This window comes from Hoplias malabaricus, chromosome 14, assembly GCF_029633855.1.
Source record: "Hoplias malabaricus isolate fHopMal1 chromosome 14, fHopMal1.hap1, whole genome shotgun sequence".
NCBI lineage: Eukaryota > Metazoa > Chordata > Actinopteri > Characiformes > Erythrinidae > Hoplias > Hoplias malabaricus.
Genome location: NC_089813.1, coordinates 29704541 through 29719743, shown reverse-complemented (window position 1 = coordinate 29719743; position 15203 = coordinate 29704541). Strand labels below are relative to the sequence as shown.

Here is a 15203-nt window from a genome sequence, read left to right as displayed (position 1 = left end):
AGTATTACAAATTGCTCCTATGCACCCATATGGGTATCATTCATGGAAAGCTAATTAATTGGTTGATTTTAAACATTTAATAGAGTGGACTGTTTTTATAACGAATGATAAAGTTTAGCTAAATTAACTTTACATTGTTGTACAATGTAAAGATTCTGCTGTTTTATGTAGTGTCGTCTGGGTTTCAGTAGTCCTACAACAAAAAATGAATCCAGTCATTTTAAAGACATGATCATATAACCATCTCCTGAAGTTCCTCACAGATCCAAAGTCGTTCCCATGCATTATTGAGTAATTAACAATACTGGCGTTATTGCGCCGTCTTGATAAAGTGGGGATATTTACTTATTTAGTAGGGAACAAGGACTGGGCTTGGTGTGTAGCAAAATACGGGGAAACCTCAATTATATTTTACTCACCAAGCCCAAGCACTGGCATATGTACTGCGCATGCGCAGAACATAATTATGTACACGAGCATAATTGTAAAGAGAGACGACGCTTTTTGGCTGAACGTTATGTGTGTCCTACATCGTTATTCGTCATGTTTTGTTTAAACAGAAAATAATTTGTTGGATATTATGAGTTGTAAATAAACACACATTGCAGGTACTCCAGTTGTTTAAAACTGTAACGGACAGTGAGAATAACGGGCTCTTTGCTGCTATAAGCTTAGGTGTATCTAAATAAATTAGTATATCATCAAAAATGTATTTATTTCAGTAACTCGATTCAAAAAGTGAAACTCATATAGATTGAAACTCATATTTTAATGTTGATGGTTATGGCTTACGGCCAATGAAAACCCAAAAGTCATTATCTCCGAAAATTAGAATAACCAACACAAAACACCTGTAAAGGTTTCCTAAGCCTTTAAAATGGTCCCTTGGTCTGGTTCAGTAGGCTACACAATCACGGGGAAGACGTCTGACTTAACTGATGTCCAGAAGGCAGTCATTGACACCGTCCTGCTGTATCCAAGCATATTAAAGGAAAGTTGACTGGAAGGAAATAGTGTGGTAGGGAAAGGTGCACAAGCAAAAGAGATAAACACAGCCTTGAAAGGATTATCAGGAAAAACCCATTCAAAAATATTCGGGAGATTCACAAGGAGTGGACTGCTGCTAGAATCAGTGCTTCAAGAGCCACCACACTCCAGGACATGGAATACAACTGTTGAATTCCTTGTGTCAAGCGACTCATGACCCAGATACAAGGCAAAAGCGTCTTACCTGGGCCACGGAGAAAAAGGACTGGATTGTTGCTCAGTGGTCTAAAGATTTGTTTTCAGATGAAAGTACATTTTGCATTTCATTTGGTAATCAAGGTCCCAGAGTCTGGAGGAAGAGTGCAGAAGCACACAATCCACGCTGTTGAGGCTGCTTCAAGTTTCCACAATCAGTCAGTGATGATTTGGGGAGCCATGTCATCTACTGGTGTTGGTGCACTATTATATCAAGTCCAAAGTCAGCGCAGCTTATACTCTAAAAAAATGCTGGGTTCTGTTTCCTATCCAACTGCTGTGTTGAGTGAGTTGGGTAGTTTTTGTTGGGTTATTTATCTCTGAATATATATTTATAAACCCGTGTTTGGGTTAAAGTGACCCATTTGCTGGATTACTGTGTGTTCAACCCAGCATTGGGTCGGTCTGTTATTCCCGCTCTTTTTCTCATTTTGACTGTGAGCACCTGAGGACAACAGACAGAGCGGCTGTGTTACAAATTTAAGGTGAGTGATTCTGAGTAACTATCATAAATGATCGTTTATTGAGGTATGTTCGACTAAAAACACTACTTTTGGGTTTGTCTTGGCGCTGTAACGTAGCCGAACCATTAGCTAAATTACAGTTAAAGTGGTAGCTCGCTAACAAAACCAAAGTTTTAACTGAAATAATTAGGGTGAGGGGAGTAAACAAAAGCATTTATAGCGCTAAAAATACACATAACGTTTCTCTGTAAAGTCATGTATGTTTAAAATCTTTAAAGCACTTTGTTCGAGTATGTTGTCGAAGAATTAGCCGTTACCTCACGGCCGACAGACAGCGAGTGCGTTCCAATTCACTCTATGTTCCCTCTGAAGTGCACTGTTTCAGAGCAGAAATGTTGGGGTTTACACGCAAACAGTGCCGTTTATATCAATAATGTGCGGTATGAGCATGTGTTTGAGTCCCAAACCGAAATATTATAGGCTACACAGTTTGAGCGAGTAATGTGTGTTTCAAAACCGTAGGGGACTAGTGTAAGGAGAAGTGAGCGGTTTGATATTCAGCCACTGTGCGCACGAGCGAGCGAGAGAAACGGAGTCCAAACCAGTGGTTTTGTAAAAAAGAAGACATTAATATTAATGTCTTAATATTAAGTATTAATAAATAATTACAATTTATATAATGTTATTTGTATTTGTTTATTATAAATAGCCCATACATTTCGAGAGTAGAGTTCACATCTTGAAAAATGTAATACATATATATATATATATATTTAAATCATCCCCTAATTATTTGCTCTTTAGCAGATATCACTGGACATTTGCAAATTGAATATGCAGACCTGTGTTCTTTGTAGAGGATATTATTGTTATTATTATTATTATTATTTAAAGAAGTTATATAACAATCAAAGACATTTTCTCTTGTTTTAATAAACGTTGTAAGCTACTTTAAAGGAAATAAAATTGTCATTTATATTTCTGTAGTTGAGTTTGTTTGTTTGCGTGTGTGTTTGGGGGGGGGGTGCATTACATGAACAAGAGTAGAATATTTATAATCTACATATATATAACTGACTTGGGATGTTGTAACCCAACCTTGGAGTTGCTTTTGCTCAGCAGTTCGGTAAAGGCCCAACAACCCAGTTCCCTGTGCTTTAGGAATATACAGCTCTTGGAAAACAGGGACCCTGAAACCTGGGGATACTGAACCTATGTCATGTGGACCATAGGGCACAGGGTCCCTAGAAACCTAGTACCCTAGAAGCACATGGAATCCAGGGACATAGTGATCCTGGGAACATAGGGCCTAGGAACACAAGACAATAGGAACATAGGAAGCTGTGAAAATAAGACCTTAGGTCACACTCCCATCGAAGCAGTGCTAGTCACAGCAGTATTCTGAAAATCTAAATGGGCTTCCATCAGATAGGCTGGCAACAATATTAGTCTTTAAAAATCCTGTCTAGTAGATTCTTACAGCACCTCTTTTACTAGGACTTTTAATAGGAATCTCCAGTGACCTCCAGTCTAGGTGTTCAATCTGCTTAAGCTATGTAATGTTAACGTGGAGGTCTAAATTTATCCCCTTTCACTAAATGAATAATTGCAGATTTTTTTCCCGATCTTGTCTTGTTCCACAGGGGCAAACGCTGATGACCCAGTGCCCCTAGAGGCCCTGAGGTCCAACGACATTCATGTGAATGAAGGAGGGTGTTTCGCCTGAGGACAGTTCGTCTGAGGAGGGTGTTTCATCTGAGGAGTGGAGCGAGGAGCTGGATACTGAATCTGATGACGATGTTTTGAATGACAGCACCTTGATGTGAGAAATATGGCATTAAAATCACACACAGACTTCCGGTTTGCCTGTATATGGAGTAGCGGTGGTTTTTTTAGGGCTCCGCAAAGCCTTCCTTAAATTATATTATTTCATGTGCCGGAGTGTCAATGTCCCATTATTTGTGTATCATTTCTTATTTACACTTTTTCGGTTTCATTTTACGCTGTATTCATGCCGCGCAAGTTAGCTAAAACTGCCGGACTTTAGCAATCTACGATCCGGCCTGCAGCTCGTGTCTCATCCGGCATTCAAGTGGCGTATCCAGCCCTTCGAGTGCACCCCCTGATCCTGCCGTGACCCTGGACATTGCAGCTTTAAAGTCTGAAATTGTTCGCGCGGTGGTGGCTGAAATTCGTGATGTGATGAATCAACACTACTCTAACATTAAATCTGATCTTTTAGCGTTAAAGACGGATTTACTTCGTGATTTCGCTAATTTGAAATCTGATGTGAAGACTCTGCAAACCACTGTGGACGGAGTTGAGCGATCACTTACAGCATGCACGGATGATGTATCGGAGCTTCAGACCAATGTTGCTTCCTTGACCAAGACTGTTGCTGACCTGGAGGCCAAGTGTGAGGATCTAGAATCTCGTTCACGGAGACAAAATATTCGTATCATTGGAGTTCCTGAGGATGGATCTTTTACTCTGTCAGCGTCTAATGTATTTGTGCTGCTCAAAGACGCGCTTCAGTTGCCCGATTTGCCACGAATTGACCGAGCGCACCGATCACTGGCCCCAAAGCCGAGTCTCGGTCAACCTTCCCGTCCAATTATTGCTCGACTTCATTACTACGAAGACTGTGTCAATATTCATAAACAGGCCAGGCTTCAACCCCGAAGGTTGGAGGAGGAGGAGCAAGCTTCTTCTTTTTGGTATTACCCACAAATCTCTCCATAAGCTTCAACTGGTCCAGAACTCAGCTGCCCGTATCATCACTAGAACCCCCTCCATCCACCACATCACTCCTGTCTTGCAACAGCTCCACTGGCTTCCGGTCAGGTTACGCATTGATTACAAGATCCTTCTGTTAACATTCAAGGCCATCCACAATCTGTCTCCACCATATCTTTCCAATCTCCTCCATGTTGTAACTCCCTCTCGCACCCTCAGGTCCTCCTCCTCCATTCACTTGATTGTTCCCCCTGCCCGTCTCATTTCCATGGGAAGTAGAGCTTTCAGCCGCTCTGCTCCCCAGCTTTGAAACACTTTACCCCCCATCATACGGAACATAAACTTCACTCAAAACCCACCTGTTCAAGATAGCCTTTCCTTTAAAATGACTTACATTGTTCATTTTTTTCCAATACTGTATACTTTTGTGTTTTTCGGTATTATTTATGTTTATTGTTTACTTTATACTCTTTGTAAGGTGTCCTTGAGTGACAGAAAGGCGCCTATGAAATAAAATGTATTATTATTATTAAGCTCTGCTGCAGTAAGAGAAAGAGATGGAAGGTGGAGGAAGTGGAGACGGATGAGGAGCAGAGAGCTGCAGCCAGTGCATGGGATGAGGAAGAGGGACAGCTCCAGCACATCACCAGCCTCTGTTTCCATTGAAGAAGATTCACCAGCCTCAGATTCACCTGAGTGTGTTTCTCCTGAGGACAGTTCGTCTGAGGAGGGTGTTTCATCTGAGAAGTGGAGCGAGGAGCTGGATACTGAATCTGATCAAGATGTTTTGAATGACAGCACCTTGAAACGTGAGAAATATGGCGTTAAAATAACATACACAAGTCAACAGTTCTGTAGATGTAAAAGTCATCCAGAGTGAATGTCCACATATCTTCTGGGCTCTGATATATGATGTTGATCTGAGTAAAATTGTGGCCATTGCGAAACAAATTTCATGAAACTCAAACATCTGTTTACAAAACAAATTACTGTGATGGGTCTTTGAGAGACACCCATCACCTGTAAGTTTCTTCAGAAAGCAGCAACAAACATCAACTCACCCTGGGTGACTTTCTTCATATCGTACCCTTTAACTTCTCAGACATGTCTGACATTTGGAGGAGCTTCCCTTTAACCCTTTCCTCTCCTTGTAGGTGTGCTGGAGCTGCTGTATGAGGAGCAGGACTGTCTAGGGGAAGGAGGATACGGCACATTGTTCGCTGGCATCCGCAGAAAAACGGGCCACCTGTAAATATCAAAACATTTACTTTATAGTGCGGGAAAACCAAAGGTCACTTCAGCAATTTGAGAGAATTCAGCATTGTTTTCAGCTGCAGGATTTCAAGAATAACATGAAGCAGCTGTATAAGACCACTGTCTTATACGCACAGTGTTTATCTGGCTTAAGTATTTTTGATTACTTAAAAGCTAAGCACCAGCTATATGAAAGTGTCAAACAAATAAATACAGTGGAATTTGAGTTCCTAACTTGTGTTTATTGATAGTCAGAAAACATGTTATTTCTTACTAATTCAAGAAATAAGGTTTAAAAGACCCAAAGTTTCGGAAACTCTAATAGGCGTCTTGCATGTGACGTAGATGGTGGACAACAACTCTAGAAGCTGCACTTAATGCATTTGCATTTAATGCAAAATGACCAAAAGGTGTGTTGTTTTTGGCTGTAATAATTCAATGTACAGTAGGACATCTGTGCACAAATGGCCCAAAGATCCCAAAATATCCAGGAAATGGACTAAGTTTGTCAACTTTAAACGGGCACTTTGGAAAGGACCATCCGCTCACTTCGTTATCTGTAGTGCTCATTTCACTGGCGCTTTTCCAACAATATGGGCATGTAAGGAAACCAACGAAAGGTGTTCAAGAGCCTCTGTAACATGGAGGTAAACAGGGTAAGGACACTTTGCCTGGTTTAGTTGGTGTTAGTTAACATTAGCTTGACTTGCTAAGCTTGGTGGCTCAGATTATACTAGGCTACGTAGCTGCATTACGGAGGTTTATAGTGTCGGATGAATTCGAGTTCGACTTCGATCACATTTACAAGAATAACGGTACCTCTAAATTTGAGTTTAGCTTATTGCTAGGCTATTGTCATGAATAATGTTGGTTATTTAGCTAGCTAGACAGTCATAACAGTCAGTCATAACTGTTTTACCGCGGCGTTGTTCAGCTGTTGTCCACCAGTGACGTCACGGTTGCTTTCAAGAATTTCCGTAGCGAGCTCGGGTTTTTCCGACAATTTAAAAAAAATTGTCAGTTTTAAAGCAAATTAAGCATGTTATTATCATTTTAATTCATACTTATATATGTCAGTAACTAAAATATTGTGGAATATTCATGGAGGTCCATTAAGTGGTGCTTACCCTTTAATGATTCTTTTTTTTTTTTTTAACCCACCTCTTGTGAAACCAATGTAAGCAAATGTACAAAGAGTTTACTAAAAAAGAAACAGGTTTACCATCTTATCAAGATGTTCAATGGATCTATAGATCTCTCCTTGATTTTCGTCATAGTAGGTGTAGTGGAATCGTTGACCTAAAAATATAGTAGAAAGCAAACTGAAAATCATCCTCTGACATAAAGCTAAACATATTAGCACTTATCTGATAACTAAATTACTTAAATTCAATTCTTATTTTGAAGCTAATTACATTATAATTCATTAATACAGTTGGTTTTAAAGTAGTGCAGAAACACCCACCCCAATGGCAGAAGTCTGAGGAGATGATAAACAGGTTGGAGGGGTCAGCCAAATACTTTGCTGAGCAGCTTGCCATACTCTTGTTCTTTAGACTCACTCAGAGCCCCCACCAGCACAGGAAAAATGCTGAACTCATCTTTAAAGCTAGATTGAGAAAATCATTGATTATTAACTGTGTAGCATTGACGTATTCAGAAGCATTTTTAGAGTTTGCTTGATCTGAGAAATAGATGCAGTCTCTATGTAGTGTGAGGTGTCTCGAGCAGACAGCAGTCTGGTATCAGCCTCACTGTATTTTATTCTGCCAACTCCCTTAGAATACATACAACACCCTCTTACAAAGGAAAAAAAAACATGGTGAAAAAGTGCCAAATAAGCAGAGGTGGGTGGACTAACTTTGGCCCTTGTAACACTTACTTCTCCATGGCTTTGGCAGTGTAAGGCAGGTGCATCTCAATGCTGTGCTCATCCTCATCCGTTTGCAGTGTCATTCTCTCAAACATGCCTGTTTTCCACAGGTCAGCATAAACTTAAGGGATGAGAAAGCATTTTTTTTATTTTAAATCTTGAGAGGTTTTGTTTGTAACTATGTGTTCTTTAGTGTTCATCAGGGTCGTCAGATTCAGCGTCTCTTGGAGAAGCAGACGGAGCTCCAGCGGCAGAAGACGAGACTCGAGGCAGCCCGCGACGCCTCCTACGTGGCCGTCACCTCTCCGGCTCCTCTGCCGTGGTGGTTCGCGGGGGTACCTATCTACACGCCTGCACCGGGATGGGAGCGCCAGCGTGGGCGTGGGAAGCCGAGGCCGTCCCCCCCTCCACCGCAGCCAGCCTTCACTTCTGCCAACTGGTTTGAGGTGCTCAGCTCCTGGCCTTCACTTGCACCTGCTCCAGCACCGAAGACTAAGCAGGACGGTGTTCTTATTATTGGAGATTCAATAGTTAGACATTTAAAAGTGCCGGGCATAAAGAATAATGCAACCGTGTCTTGTATTCCAGGCGCACGTGTCCTGGACGTTGCCAGGCGGCTTCCCTCAGCGCTTTGGCAGCACGAGGAATTCGGCACCGTCGTTCTCCACTAGGGAACAAACGACATCTCCGCCCGCTGCAACTAGGCCCTGAAGGAGCACTACCGTTCGCTTCTGGATACCGCTCGGAAGAAGACGGACACTAGGATCATCGTCTCTGGCCCCCTGCCCACCTACCGTCAAGGATGCGAAGCGTTTAGCAGGCTCTTCAGGCTCCACTCCTGGCTTCTGGATTGGTGCGCCACTGTCGGCGCGGACTACGTCGACAACTGGGAATGCTTTCGTGAGTGTCCGGCCCTGTATCGTTGGGATGGGCTTCATCCCAGCCGTCTAGGATCCGTAGTTCTCTCTGAGAACATTGAGGTGGTTCTGCGCTGGAACTGACTGGTCATTCCCAGTCACATCAGTCAGGTAGGTGGAATGGATAGCGAGCAGGTAAGTAATATTAAAATTCCTAATGTTCCTCCTGACCATCTCTCTACTGCTAGTATGACGAGTAGCATGTCCGTATCACCCACTCTGATTAACGCTAATACATTTTTCAGCATTGAGACTGTGTTTGTTCCCCGCAAAGCTTGTTATCACAGACGCCAGTTTTAACAGCCTAATTAGAATTAACACCAAGGCACTGCAGCGAACGCAATATTTCAGCACTTCCAGCATTAAATTAGGGCTTTTAAATATACAATCTCTAACATCTAAAGCACTCACTGTCTGTGATATTATTACTGATAACAAACTCTGTGCATTATGTCTCTGTGAAACATGGGCTAAATCCAATGAATACATTTCCCTAAACGAGTCCACTCCCCCTGGCTTCAGCTATTACAGTTGCCCACGAACATCTGTAGCCATAATTTATGACTCTACCATTGACACAACACAAAAATCTAGTTATGATACTAAATCCTTTGAAGTACTTACTCTTAAAGTCACTGCATCAAAAAGGAAGCACTCTTTTATGCTCATCACAATCTATCGTCCTCCTGGCCCTTATACAGAATTTCTTTGTGAATTTGCTGATTTTCTCTCAAGTGTAGTTATCATTTCAGAAAAGGCCTTAATTGTTGGTGATTTCAATATTCACTTTGAGAAGGATCATAATCCACTTAAAGTTGCATTTGAATCAATTTTGGATGCGCTAGGGTTCACTCAATGATACTGGGCCCACTCATCAATGCAAACACACATTGGACCTAGTGTTAACACGGGGCATTGAGACAAAGAATCTATCCAATCTCTCACTACATGAGACCATCTCTGATCACCATCTAATCATATATGAAATTGGGTTAAACTGTCCACACCCACGCTATATTAGAAAGCGCACTATAACATCCTCAACAGTTAGTGATTTTATCAATAACCTTCCAGACCTTACCACCATTTCTTTTCCAACTCACCCAAATGACCTTGAGCTCATTATAAACAACCTACAACATTTTTTGTATACAAACCTAGATAGTGTTGCACCAGTCAAGACCAAACAATTTAGAGAGAAAAGGCTTGCTCCATGGTACAGTGACAGCACGCGTGCCTTAAAACTGGCTGCTCGTAACCATGAACGTGAATGGAGACACACAAAACTAGAATGTTTCCGAATTGCATGGCAGCACAGTACATCTCTTCCCTTATAGAAAACAACAAAGACAACCCTAGATTCCTTTTTAGCACTGTATCAAATCTAATTGGCAACAAAAAGGAAATCAACCCCATTGTCCCCTCTGATTTCTGTAGTAATGACTAAAGAGTAAAGAGGTTTTTTAATGATAAAATTGATTGCATTCGCCTCAAAATCCAAAATCAGTCCAAAGTTACATCGGCTTTTGTTGACGAACCCCCCCGCCAGCTCTGAGGTGCACTTAAGACTACTTCAATTCTGTCGATGAAAATGACTTGCTTAGTTTAATTAGCTCATCTAAATCAACTTCATGCTTACTGGATCCTGTACCAACACACTTATTTAAACAAATTTTACCTAAAGTCATTAGACCATTGCTCACAATAATAAACTCATCCCTCAACATTGGATATGTACCAAAACCTCTGAAACTAGCGGTAATCAAACCAATTATTAAAAAACCTAATCTTGACCCTCTTGTGCTCACAAACTACAGGCCAATATCAAACCTCCCTTTTATTGCTAAGATTCTAGAAAAAGTCATGTCACAGCAGTTGTGCTCTTATCTACAAAACAATGACATTCATGACATTTTTCAGTCTGGATTTAGACCAAATCACAGCACAGAAACAGCTCTAACAAGAATAACTAATGACTTACTCCTTTCACATGATAAGGGCTATATCTCTATTCTGGTGCTGCTTGACCTTGACCTTGGTGCCGTTTGATACCATTGATCATGTGATGCTTTTTGATAGGCTGGAAAATCTGGTAGGAATAAAAGGATCTGCCCTCTCTTGGTTCAGATCCTATTTATCTGACTGTTATCAATTCGTTTATCTGAATAATAAATCCTCTAATCATACTTTAGTTAAATATCGTGTTCCACAAGGATCAGCGCTTGGCCCTGTATTGTTCACACTCTACATGCTGCCACTGGGTAGACTAATCCGTAAGCATGGTATTCAATTCCACTGTTACGCTGATGACACACAACTGTATATATCAGCCAAACCTAATGATGTTGCTTGTCTACGTAAAATAACAGAATGTCTAACTGAAATTAAAGACTGGATGATGCAAAATTTTCTCATGTTAAATTCTGATAAAACTGAAGTCTTGTTACTAGGTACAGATACTCAGAAAAATTCACTCAGAAATGCTGCTATTAATCTTGATAATTCAACAGTAAGACACAGTACCATAATTAAAAACTTAGTCAACTTAGTCTTTGATTCAACTCTCACATTTGATACCCACATATACAATACAGTCAAAACTTCTTCCACCTACGCAATGTTGCCAAAATTCGGGATATTTTATCCTTAAAAGATGCAGAGAAACTAGTGCATGCTTTTATAACTTCACGTCTAGACTACTGCAATGCGCTCCTGGCAGGGAGCTCGTGCAAAGCGTTACACAAGCTTCAGTTAGTTCAAAATGCAGCAGCCAGGGTGCTCACTAGAGCTAGAAAATTCGACCATATCACCCCAGTTCTCTCGTCCCTACACTGGCTACCTGTAAAATTTCGCATTGACTATAAAATACTCCTCTTAGCTTATAAACCTCTAAATGGTTTAGGCCCGCAGTATCTTACTGAACTTCTCATACCTTATCGCCCGTCACGTACTCACGTATTCGTTCACAGGATGCCCATCTACTCTTTGTTCCTCGCTTTAAGAAAAACACTGCAGGAGGAAGAGCCTTTTCTCACAAAGCTCCTCAACTCTGGAATAGCCTTCCGGTTACTGTTCGGGGCTCAGACACCCTCTCAATCTTTAAATCTAGATTAAAAACCTACCTTTTCAAACAAGCTTTTGGTTAATCATTCACTTTCAGGTTAATCCTTCTCTATTAGTGTTTTCGAGCTGGTTTTCATGTTATCACTGTTCTGTATTAACCCTGTCATACTACCATAGCTACAGCTTTCTTTTTTGGTTAGCTTTCTAGTAACCGCCTACGTGCCGTCAGTCGCTAGAGAGAGAGAGAGAGAGAGAGAGAGAGAGAGAGAGAGAAATAAAAAAAGAATGAATACATTACTAATGCATTATAGTTCAGACCTCTACTCAGGGATTGAACTACTGCAGTATTGATCTATTCATTTGCATTGCACTTTATTTTATATTGTATCAGTTTATCATTATACCTTATCCTTATTGTAGCATTGCCACTTTAAAAATCTCATTGTTTCTTTTTGTTTAGTGCTCAGTGTGTGTTTGTGTTTCCTATAACGTCCTGTTAACTGGTGTCTTGATGGGCTTTGAGAGTCTGTAACAGCAACTACCATCAGTGATCATTAAAGTTATCGTTCTGTCTATCATATCGATATCCTGAAACAGTTCTGTTTGTGGCCGTGTCAACAGATGCCTTATATCAGATAATATCAGGTTCATTTTCAGATTATAGCGATCTGACATTCCAAGGCAAGGCAAGTTTATTTATAGAGCACCTTTCATACAGAAGCAATTCAAAGTGCTTTACAGAAAAAGAAACAATTAAATTAAAAGCCAGAATAAAATCATAAATTTCCAATAAGACAATTACATAAAAAGAGTAAAATAATTAAAATGATTAAAACAATTTAGAATGACAATAAATGAAAAGAAATAAAAGAAATAAAATGCAGTTACAGAAAAGTGCAGAGTATTTTAAACCGAGCTGTAGGCCTGCTCAAACAGGAGTGTTTTAAGTCTTGATTTAAAAGTGTCTAAAGTTGGGGCTCTTCTAATATTCTCAGTCGGCTGGTTCCATTTAAAAGCGGCATGGTAGCTAAATGCTGCCTCTCCATGTTTAGTTTTGACCTGAGGCAGGACTAGTTCTTAAAGATCTGAGAGCTCTGTTGGCTCATATCTCTGTAGCAGATCTGATAAATACGCTGGTCCTACTCTATTTAGACATTTATAGACCAGTAATAACACCTTAAAATCTATTCTGGTACAGATCTATTCATGGTGTTATAGTCTGAAACACACTCTTTAAAAAATTGGTTGGTAGTGTGTCAAGACTACAAGTGGATGATTTGAGATGATTAACTGTGTCGATTAAAACTTTATTATCAACAGTACTGAACTCTAACATTTTAACTAAGAAGTTTTTATGAGGTGATGGAGAGGGTACAGACTCGTTGGATATAGATGTACTAATCGCTTATCTGATATTCTGGATTTTAGTGTTAAAAAAGAATGCAAGCTCATTACTTCTCTCAGTTGATACTAATTCAGGTGCCATTGGTGTGGGTGAGTTAGTAACCCTGTCGACCACGGCGAAGAGGATTTTGCTGTTGTTAATGTTATTGTTGATAATGCTAGAGAAATAGGATTGTTGTGTTTTTCATATTGTCACGTTGTATTCACGTAGCCTATCTTTGTTGATTTCTTTGTGAATATGAAGACTTGTTTTACGCCATCTGCGTTCTGCCTTGCGACACTCCCTCTTTTGGATTTGAACAACAGAAGAATTTCTCCATGGTGCTTTCTGTTTGCAAGACAAAGCCTTCACTTTAACTGGCGCAATCTCATCCATAACTCCAAACACACTGACAATTTTGTATTAAAACTATTCAGCAGATCATCAACAGAGTTGGAACATTCACATGGTGTAGTGCACATTTTACTCATGAAAAGTGTAGCTGTGCAGTCCTTTATAATCCTTTTCTTGACACAAACGCTTCTGTCTCTGATGACTGGTGAGGCCCACATATCAAAGAACACACAGTAGTGATCTGACAACGCGACGTCCTTCACAGTCACTGATATGTTGAGACTCTTTGAGATAACAATATCCAGCGTGTGCCCATGACAATGTATACTCCCTGTAACATGCTGTGAAAGACCAAGAGAGTCCAATATGGCGTGCAGTTCCTTGGCAAAACAGTCCTTGGGATTGTCAATATGTATGTTAAAGTCACCAGCAATAACAAAATGGTCAAAGTCAGTAGAAATAAAAGACAGCATCTCTGTAAATTCATCAATAAAATTAGCACTGTACTTCGGAGGCCTGTAGACAGTTACTAGTAATATCTGCGGTGTCCCTTTCAGAACTACACAGAGATTCTCAAATGTTGTGAAGTCACCAAATGATAACTGCTTGCACTGAAAAGAACCATGGAACAGAGCAGCTAGACCTCCACCTTTTCTACTGGCACGAGATGCATTTAAAAAATGAAAATCTAGAGGAGCCGACTCCAATAAAACAGTTACAGCACTACATTCATTTAGCCAAGTCTCAGTTACAAGTATAAAATCAAGCCCATGTGCTGTAATAAAATCATTAATTAAGTGTGATTTGTTTGTGAGAGATCTGATATTTAGAAGAGCTAACATAGTAACTAGTGCACATAGTAATTTCTTCTCCATCGGAGTCACAGGGGTTGACATGGTTGAGGGTCATGTCCAAAGCCTGCTGTGTACTGTAAACCTTTGCCATCTTTGCTTCTCAGTCAACAGAGTAAGTGAAATATGTGGTGACGTGGCTTTTTATCCACATGGAGGTGGATACATACATAATCGTTATCATCATCGTTCACGCTATCACCCATCACACCCGTCCCTGTTCACTGTTACCTGGTACTGGCATATTTCGATCTAATGGCTGCAACAACAACATTTTTAAAATAAATATAGAACCCATCTCAGTTACCTCCATTGTGTATATTTGTAATATTGTATTATAGTGAGAAATATTTATTCTATTTTATTTCACTCAGCATGTAGCCAGATAGGCTATTTACTTTGGGTGCAGTTTATTATATAAAGTTTACACACTTTATTAACAAGTTTTCCAGTGTCTGCAGTCATCTTTCTCTTTATTCTAAAACTGACACAAAGACATTTGAACTATAATTTCAAAACATCTCAAGTCTGCCTCCTTTGTACTAATTTTGGATTGTTTTCTCACTGATGATTTGTCAAAATAGCTAAAGTTCAGATTTTTTAACCATTATTTTAAGTACATGCTGTGTGTGTACATGCTAATGTAGGATTGTTTTCACAGTGCAAAAAGTGGCATATTGATTAGTCAAAATAGTTCTGATATTTTGTAACCTTATTTTAAGTAATTTTTATCTTTTGAAAAACTGCCAATAGGTAAAGATATTTTAAAATAAATGTATACAAAAAAAACAACCCTCAGCTACTTGTAAAAAGGACATTTTTACTTAAACTTTTTAAAACCCAAGTAAAAGAATATTATCAGGACATTTTTTCTTGTTTTAAGTCAAAATATCTCACCCCATTGGCAAAGTGTTTTTCTTGACAAGTAAATATGACTCAAATTAAATTTAAATACTATTTTTGAGCAATTTTTACTTTGCTCACTGGTTTTTTTTATTTATATTTCTCAAGGTTTTTGTAGGTTTCACATCAAATAATACTGCATTAGATCAACGAATATAAACT

The 15203-nt window shown here is 39.7% G+C and overlaps 1 protein-coding gene across 5 annotated transcripts in view; it reads left to right on the top strand.

Annotated features, from left to right (window-relative positions):
* Positions 1-924: 924 nt before the first annotated feature.
* LOC136665913 (uncharacterized) overlaps positions 925-15203 on the top strand; it is a 34983-nt gene continuing 20704 nt past the window's right edge. For 2 of the 5 annotated variants that reach the window (XR_010795323.1, XR_010795324.1), the window contains exons 1-5: positions 925-1727; positions 3350-3528; positions 4977-5251; positions 5597-5690; positions 7763-8597. Coding sequence is in view for 3 of the 5 variants with exons in the window: in XM_066643776.1 (XP_066499873.1) it covers positions 3410-3528; positions 4977-5251; positions 5597-5690; positions 7763-8240 (966 nt within the window). In the remaining 2 variants the exon portion in view is untranslated. Of the gene's footprint in view, positions 1728-3349; positions 3529-4976; positions 5252-5596; positions 5691-7762; positions 14927-15203 lie in introns of those variants that run through there. The other 3 variants (XM_066643777.1, XM_066643778.1, XM_066643776.1) reach the window with 3 other exon arrangements.